The sequence below is a fragment of the Chinchilla lanigera genome, unplaced genomic scaffold, assembly GCF_000276665.1.
Source record: "Chinchilla lanigera isolate Chin_1 unplaced genomic scaffold, ChiLan1.0 scaffold00038, whole genome shotgun sequence".
Lineage (NCBI taxonomy): Eukaryota > Metazoa > Chordata > Mammalia > Rodentia > Chinchillidae > Chinchilla > Chinchilla lanigera.
Window position 1 is genome coordinate 21,136,717 of NW_004955439.1, and position 9,203 is coordinate 21,145,919.

Here is a 9,203-nt window from a genome sequence, read left to right on the forward strand (position 1 = left end):
TACTGCTTTCTAGGTATTTTATCTTATCTTATTTACTTATTTATTTTTGCTTTCTAGGTATTTTAGAGATGTACGCATTTTTGCTCTACAGAGTTTTAAAACTAAAAAAAAAGATTCATAAGACCTTCTTTTTTTTTTTTTTTTTTTTTGGTACCGGGAATCGAACTCATTGACCTCAGGCTTGCCAGGCAAGCACTTATGCCGCTGAGCTATATCCCCGGCCCTAAGATCTTCATCTTTTGATAAGAGCTTGACTTTTCCTCACAACAGGAAAAGAATTTAAAACCAAGGATATCAACCAACTAGTATTACACACATACTTCTTGTAAGGCACAACCTAGGTTATTATCAGTACTGCTAAGCAGAGCCACGATCTGAGCTAAAGACACCTAAGAGGAAGAATGACTTAAAGAGGAAACCCTCTGACAAACTCTTCTTTCTGTATTATTCATCACACCTTGGTTAAGTTATACACAAAACCAGAACCGATAAATACCTTTCTGTGATTCAACTATGGGGATTTACTTTAGTTAAGAAGAATGTATCACTTAGTTAAAGTAGCAGAAAAGGGAAGCCGAAGCTTTATAATATTCTCAGTCACTACTATCTACTATCAAAGAGTCAGCAGTGAATATTTCTACAGTGGTCAGTCTATTACAAGTTTCAGATATACCTACCTAGCACTGTTATTGGGTAGGTTTGTTTTTAAAAAACTAATAAATGTGTCATTGACAAATATTTAGAGATTATATTCATCACAGTGTTACTAGTTTAAAATTAGGCTGGAAGCTAGAAACAGATAAAGTTACTGGAAACTGAAAGTACATCCTAGGGGCTGGGGATGCAGTTCAGTAATAGAGTGCTTGCCTAGCATTCTTGAGGTCCTGGGTTCAATCTCTTATCACTACAAAAAAGAAAGACAGTTTACCCAGAGAAAAATGACTAAAAAGACAGTATCAATATATTCACTGAATTCAACCCATAAGACACTAGTTAACAGAGCCATTAATATGATTCCAGCTTTTTAAACTACAATGAATTACATATGCATTCAAGTAAATAACTTCTTTTAAAAATTTTGTAGGGCTGGGAATATAGGTCAGTGCTACAAGTGCCTTCCTAGCAAGTGCGTCGTGGTGCATGCCTGTCATCCCAGCACTCAGGAGGCTGAGGCAGGAGGATTGTTGCAAGTTCAAGACCAGCCTGGTCTACAAAGTGAGCTCAAGCTCAACCTGAACTGCGCAGCAAGACCCTGTCTCAAAAAGACAAAAAAATAAAAAAAATTAAAAAAAAAATACCCCATCCTCAAGGCAGTTAGGATTAAGAAATGAGTGTTAAAGTTGGCCATGATGGCACACTCATGTAATCCACCACTCTGAGGCTGAAGCAGGAGGATCAAAAGTTTCAGTTCATTTAGGCAATTTAGCAAGACCCTATCTCAAAACAAAAATGGCTGCTGGGGCACTTGGGAGCCTGAGACAAGAGGATCACTTCAAGTTTGAGGCTGGCCTGAACTGCATAGCAAAACCCTGTCCTAGAAAACAAACTAAAAAATAAAAGGCTGGAAATGTAGATCACTGTGATCACTCCAGTACAGCTGAAAAACATGGAGTGTTAAAAATAACAGCAGAGGGGGCTGGGGATTTAGCTCAGTGGCACTGGAGCCTGCCCGGCAAGCCTGAAGTTGTGAGTTCGATTCCCGATACCGGAAAAAAAAAAAATAGCAGAATATGAGCTCCACAAAAATGAGGATTTTTCTTCTCTTTCTTTAAAATTAGGTTTATTGGGCAGGGCATGATGGCACACACCTGTAATCCCAGCACTCAGGAGGTTGAGGCAGCAGGACTGTTGTGAGGTCGAAGCCAGCCTGGGCTACAAAGTGAGCTCACAGCCAGCCTGAACTGCATAGCAAGACCCGGTCTCAAAAAGACAAAAAAAAACAAAATAAAACAAAAGTTTATTGGTACATTTTAGGTATACATAATGATCACATTCATCCCAGGGAATTTGTACTTGTACATGATATATCTTGATTCTTGGTTTGTTTTTTGTCTTTTGAGACAGGGTCTCCCTATGCAGTTCAGGCTGGCCTTGAGCTCACTTTGTAACCCACGTTGGTCTTGAACTCGCAAGGATCCTCCTGCCTCAGCCTCCCAAGTGCTGCGCCATCTTTTTTTTTTTTCCTATTCCCTTACCCTCCCTTCAACCACTCTTCCCCCAAGATGATTTCTCCCTCACATAGATAGGGCTTATTCCTAGATGCTATAATAGTGCCTGGCACAGTCAGTGCTCGGTAAATATTTTTTACATGATTGTGGAGGGTACCTGGTTTGGGAGGATGACAGATCTTTGTTTAATCACTTACTGTACTTCAGACTATGACCTTATTATCTGACCTCTCAAAGTCTTGCTATAGGCATCTTTTGTTTGCTCTCCAGTATTGAAGATTGAACTCAGGGCCGTGTACCACAAGTGTTCTACCAGTCCTTTTTAATTTGAGACAAGGTCTAAGTTGCCCAGGCTGGCCTTGAAACTGGGATCATCCCTGCCCTCCCTCAATGGAGCTGGGATTACAGGCATGTGCAATCACACCTGCCTAAAGGTGTTAAAGCCTGGGAGAATCATGAGAAAGTAATGTGGTTTCCCACAAGACTTTAAGGACAAGTTGAGAAAGGTGAATTAGGGAGAATTATACAATTGCAAGGGAAATGCAGGTTGACCATCTCTATTCTGAAAAGCTGAAGTAAATGCTCCAATTTAGCTCAGCGGCAAAGTGCCTGCCTGGCAAGCGCAAAGTCATGAGTTCAATTTCTGGTACCGGAAGAAAAACAAAAAACAAAAAAAACCTAAATGCTCCAAGTGTCAAATTTGTTGAGTGCCCACATGTCACAGTAGAAAATTCCAAACCTGACATTATGTAACAGATTGAAGTCAAAATGCCGATGCAGAAGACACAATTTATTCAATGTTCTCAAGGGAAAGAAGACCCTTCTCAGCCCTTTAGTTGTGATACACAACTGTTTCATGCACAAAATTATTAAAAATACTGTGTAAAATTACTTTCAGGCTCTATGTTTAAGATGTATATTGAACATAAATACTGAGTTTAAACTTGGGTCCAAGCCCAAGATATCTCATTATGTATACACAAATATTACAAAATCTCAAAGAAAAACAAAAAAACAAAAAAAAAAAAAAAAAGAGAACTCAAAATCTAAAACAAATCCAACATGTGAAACTCATCTGGTCCCAAGTATTTCTCTGTCTCTCTTTTTTGGTTTTTTGAGATAGGGTCTCACTGTACAGTTCAGGCTGGCCTTGAAGTCGCAGAGATCTTGCCTCAGCCTCCCAGTTGCTAGGACTGTAGGTGTGCACACCATGCCTGGCTCCAAGCATTTCCAATAAGGAACATTAAACCTGTACATTGGTCAGGTCTCAGACCAGATAAGGACAGAAGTTGGTTTTGAGTATTAGCAACTATTAGTATAGTTAACTAGCATATATGCTACTGATTGAGCAAGACTACTAGGCAAAAAGTCAGACATTAGCAGGCCTGGAGACATGACGCTTTTGCTTTAAAAAGCAAAGGGGGCCAGACATGGTGGTGCACACCTGTAATCCCAGCACTCAGGAGGCTGAGGCAGGATGATTGCTATCAGTCTGAGGCCAGTCTGCGCTGCACGGTGAGTTTACAACAAGCCTGAACTAATAGGGAGACCCTGTCTCAAAAGAACCAAAAAAAAAAGCAAAGACGTGATGTTGTTTTTCCTTTTACCTTCACTTTCTTAATCATTAGCTATAGAGAAAATCCACACAAACTTATGGTTTCAAACTTTCACTTAAGAGAATATACACTCTGAATGTGTTGATAAGGTCCAGGGCCTGAACAATGCACCATGTCCAGACCATGGGTGAGGGCTTGGAAAAACCTCAGGATCAAAAAAAAAAAAAAAAAAAAAAAATCCACCTAGGGAGTAAACAAAGACTGATAGGTCAATACAGAGCTCATTTTCTTGTAGAAGCAATAAGATCCAGGGCCCACCCAGTCTAATGCATGGGTGAGGGGTTGAAAAACCTTGAGCCTCAAAACAAACTAAGTGGAAGATGCCCACCTAGAGAGCGCACAAGAACCCCCTAGTCTACACAGCCCATCTGCCTTGTGAAAAAAAAAAAAAAAAGATGCTGGAGAAAGGAAAGGATATTCCTTGAAAATCCCACTTTATCACAGAAGTGTAATCTGAGTGTTCAGGCAGTACAACAGCCATCCTGGCACCTGCCCTCTTTGTGCCTGAAGGCACACTCTCACTCACCCCAAAAATCTATCATTTTGCATCAGCTCTAAACTCTAAACAGCCTGTATGTCTGAAGTCGTGGATCAAAGACACAAAAACTCAAGGTGTGTTGCTGGTTCCTCCTGCTCTTAGGATCCAGCTTCCTGGCGACAAAACTAGTTGGTTTTTTTTTTGTTTTGTTTCTTTTTTTTTTTTGGGTGGTGGGAGTGGACCATGAACATGGTGACCACGTACTTGATACTGAGCTACACCCCAAACTAATCACTAATAAATAATTAAGAACAGCCAAGGATCAGACGTCTACAGGCCCAGGAGGAGTCAGGAGAAGGGGCACTTCTCAGGACTCTGTCCTCCCCCAGGGTGTCAGTCCCCAGTCAGTGGGGAGCAGCTCAGAAGTGGGCCCTGAGCGGGAAGAACGCTGCGTTTCCAGCAGGCCATGCACAGGGTTCTAGCGCAGCGCTGGGCACAAGGCCGCCTTCAACGCCTTCTGTGGGGGGTGTGACACTTCGGACCACCGGCGCCGTGCACGTGCTCTAACGCACCGGAGGCCCTGCTCTAACAGCGCTGGGGGGCCACTCGGGACAGTGGGGTCACTCCAGACAGAGGGCACACTCGGGACAGCGGGGCCCGCGCAGTGCGGGGCGAGGGCGCGGCAGGCGGGGGAGGCCGCTCCGCACGAGCCGGCCCCTCCGGGGTCCCCGAGGAGTTACCTGCCGACAAAACGTGTCCAAAGATGACCTCGGAGACGTCTCCGGGGGCCAGCGCGGCCCGCTTCAGGACTTCTCGGATGACAGCTGAGCCCAGGTCGTGTACGGGCGCGGAGGACAGCGCCCCGTTGAAGGAGCCTGCAACAGAGAGGCGGGGACCGCGGGCGCGTGAGCCGCGGGGGCTCTGCAGACGCCCCCACGCGCGGACCCGGCGGGACGGGCGCCATGTGGGAAGGCCAGCGAGCGGGGAGTGCGGCCGCGCGGTGCCCAAACAAAAGCCGCGGGCGCTCTAGCGAGCCAAAGGTTCAAAAACTGCGGTACTGAGGAGCTGGAGGCGAACCCCTCAGTCGTTCCGCCAGGCCGACTGCGCCCGGAGCCGGCCTCTGACCCTCGGCAGTCCAACCTATGCTGACGGATGGCGTGTCCAGAACCGGCCAATCAGGGGCCCTCGCTACAGGGCGCCTGCCTACACCAGCCAATGGGAGAGGCTGGGCCACAATCACTCTACCGCAGAGAGCAAATCCGAGGACGAGGGGCGGGGCGGTCTCCTAAAGCGAGCAGGGGGCGGGGCCTTGGAGAAGGGTGAAGCCGGCGGCTCTAGGGTCCCCAGGGTCCCGGCCGAGTCCTTTGCCCACCTCTATCCCTCACCCTGCAGACCTGGCCCCCGGGGCAGGCGGCGCAAACCCAGATCTGGGCCCGCCGACCCTCACCTATAGCAGTCCGCGCAGCCGAAACGATGACCACGGGGTCGGAGAATGCACTCATCGCGCCTCCGCCGCCGCTTCCTGTCGGCGCTGCCCGCTGAATGAAGCAAAGTTCTCCGTGGACTGCGGCTGCGCCGAGGGCGGGTCCTAGCACCCCCGCCCCCCCGCGGCGCTCACTGCGCAGGCGCGAGGCGGGACCGGTGGGAGGTGCAGCGCGACGCGGAGGGACGGGCGGGGGCGGGAGAGTTCAGAAGCTAGCAGTTCTCTAGGAGGGGTGTGGGGTATCTCGTGGCGGGTCCGGGGATGGGTGTTTTGGGGATTCGCGGCGCTAGGGATTCCCTGAAGTGAAAGGAGGGTTCCAAGATGAGCGTCTGGGGATCCCCTGGGCAAAGGCAAGGATTGGGTGCTGGCGCGGAGGGCAGGGAGTTCCCTGGCCGGGCGGGGTCGGGTGGATCTGGGGACTTCAGGGGGCTGGGACAAGGGCGAGGGGTCTGGGGGCGCGAAGAGGCCGCGGATCTTAGCCGCACACACCCCTTAGATCTTTATCTGGACCCCCAGTGGTTACGTCCTGCCTCATGTTCGGGGTTTTTGTTTTTGTTTTGTTTCGTTTTATTTACCTGGGAGGTTTTCTAAACAGCAAAGAATGGGAGTGACTAAAGAGGCTCTCTGCCCTTCAGCCCGGGATGGGAGCCCCCCTGGCGAGAGCATCCAATGGGACTCCTGCCAGCTGCAGAACTGAGCACAGTTCCGACATGTCCTTCTGCCTCAGGAGCTCTGAATGTTCCTCCACTTTTTGCTTGGGTGCCGTAACCATCCTCAGCCTCGCCCTCCCAGAGTCAGCAGCAAGACTGTCCTGTCCAGTCAGAAGTTCCTCTGGTTGACTTTTGACAGACAATGAAACGCTAAGGGTCTGCAGTGATGTCACTTATGTTTTAAAACCCTTTGTGACTTCTTATCCCCAATTAGCGAGAGTCAGGGTCTTTCTTAGCTGTCTGACAGCTGGTGTCAGTTCTTTTTGCAGCCTGAGCTCAGGCACACCTCCCTGATCCGCTGCAGTGGCTCCTGCTTTTTTTTTTTTTTTTTCTTGTCTTTTTGAGACGGGGTCTCGCTGTGCAGTTCAGGCTGGCCTTGAGCTCGCTTTGTAGCCCGGGCTGGTCTCGAACCTGCAACGATCCTCCTGCCTCAGCCACCCCGAGTGCGCTGGGATTACAGGCGAGTGCCACCACGCCTGGCTGCTGTTCTGAAACGACCTCAATCCTGTTTGCTTTCCCAGCTTGCTGGCTGGTGGAGGACTCCACCTACTCCCTAGGAAGGGCGGGGTTTCAAGGTAAGCATTGCAATGGGTTGGGAACACTGAATAGTTAGAAGATTGTGGAGAGAAAAACTTGAGAAGCCTGGGGAATCCTCCTGAATTTTAAACCATTTGGTCTTAGGAACACAATTTAAGACTTTGCAGAGATGTGGACGGGTTAAATAAACTGGAGAATCTAAAGTGTAGATTCTAGAGTTGGGGCCATGGACAGGAAAGATAGGACAGGTGCCTATCTTGAGAGTCTGGAATAGTATGGGATCAGCCATCCTTCCAGCTAGCTCCGCGGCCCACGTGTGAGTCTTCTTTCTGGTACTCTGGAATGTGTTCCCTATGGGAATTCAAGGAACTTTCATCTGGCTTTTTTTTTTTTTTAGATCTGGTCTTGCTTTGCAGTTCAGGCTGGCCTTGAACTTTGTAGCCCAGGGTGTCCTTTAACTTGCAGTGATCCTCCTGTCTCAGCCTCCCAAGTGCTGGGATTACAGGTGTGAGCCACACTATGCCCGGCCCCTTTGTCTGGGTTTAACTTCGTTCTGCGTCATTTTCTTCTTGCTCTCTGGTACTCCTTGGTTTCTTTTGTGGGCTCTAACACCTAAGCGAAATCCATCTCCGACCTTGGTTCCTTTTCTGTGTAAAACCTCAGCGAGGAGTGTAACTGTCTTTGTTACCAAGCCAGAGTTTTTTTTTTTTTATTTCTTTTTTGTTTGTTTGGTTTTGGTGCTGGGGATTGAGCCCAGGGCCTTTACACTGAGTTACATCCTCAGACCTTGGGAACTCCACTTGCTTTCTCCAAGAAGCCTTCCCGCCTTCCTGCAGTGCTGCCCCAAGCAGCCTGTACCTCACCTTAACATTCTTGTTCCATGTTACTCCTAGTTTCATGTCTCCTCGGCTAGACAGTACAAGCTACGCATGATACCTTTGTTGTACTGCTTTATGCACAGCTCGTAGCACATTACAGGCATTAAATAAGAACATATTCCTTTGTTTCCTGCCTAGAGGCTCTGTCGAAACCCAGTTTACGAGGAGCTGGGGATTTAGCTCAGCAGCACAGTGTCTGCCTGGCAAGCGCAAGGTCATGAGTTCGATTCCTGGTACCAGAACCGCGCCCTCCCCTCGCAAAAAAAGAAACCCAATTTAGGAGGAAATGTTTTTTTTTTTTTTTTGGTTTTTCTCCGGTACCAGGAACCGAACTCACGACCTTGCACTTGCCAGGCAAGTGCTTTTGCCGCTGAGCTAAATCCCCAGCCCTAGGAGGAAATCTTAAGAAGGGAACTGCATTTGTGGAGTGGCCGGAAGCACCTGTCTTCTAGGGAGCCCTCATTATACATGCATATTGGTATTTACTTGATGGCATGTGTGGGCCACATGGGTACTGTAAAAGAGGAAAGAAAAGGAAGAGGATAGTTTTTTTTTTAATTTCTTTTTTGTTTGTTTGGTTTTGGTGCTGGGGATTGAGCCCAGGGCCTTTACACTGAGTTACATCCTCAGACCTTATTTTCTGAGACAGGGTCTCACTACATTTGCTCAGGCTGGACCAAACTTGCAGTCCTCCTGCTTCAGCCTCTCAGAATGCTGGGATTATAGGCATGTGCACCCCCGCTGGTGAGAATAGTGTCCTAAATTACATCTAGGTCTAGAATCATATGCTACTTTGGCTGGCAACCAGGAGTTAGAAGGAAACCGCTACAATCTCCAGGTGCTTATGAGAGGCCACCACTTCAGCAGTGCTAAAGAGCCAGTGTGTCCTGAAGGGGCCTTACATCCACTCTTGTTTTTTCATAAACAGGTGTAGGAGTACGGGGCTGGGTTTTTGTCAACTTGCCATGTAGCAGATTCACCACTTGGTCTCTGAGGGGAACAGTGAATCCCTAGTGGCTTAGCCTTGTGCTCCTTACCATCACAGGTAGCTCAACACTTCCTCACAATTGCCCCATAATGGACCCACGTCAGAGGTAATGACATTAACCTGGGCTGTAAAGTTTTACTTATAACCACAGGGGTAGAGGAACTCCCAAGATAACTCCCTCACACTAGGCTAGTGTGCAGCCTGCAAAAAAAAAGTACAGAGAAAAACTAGCTTATTCACTTGAGAATGGGGAACAGCTGAGGGAAAAATTGCCAAAATTACTTTGTGTTTTTTTGCAAAAGTGTCTGTGATTAGAATTATTAAACTATATCAAACACAGGTGAG

General features: G+C 47.7%; 1 protein-coding gene across 1 annotated transcript in view; it reads right to left on the bottom strand.

Annotated features, from left to right (window-relative positions):
• Acat2 (acetyl-CoA acetyltransferase 2) overlaps positions 1–5,846 on the bottom strand; it is an 18,677-nt gene extending 12,831 nt beyond the window's left edge. Inside the window, exons 1-2 of the mRNA XM_005390719.2 lie at positions 5,710–5,846; positions 5,003–5,137 (exon numbers count right to left, since the gene is read on the bottom strand). Coding sequence (XP_005390776.1) covers positions 5,003–5,137; positions 5,710–5,764 — 190 coding nt within the window. The 5' untranslated portion in view covers positions 5,765–5,846. The remainder of the gene's footprint in view (positions 1–5,002; positions 5,138–5,709) is intronic.
• Positions 5,847–9,203: the final 3,357 nt, after the last annotated feature.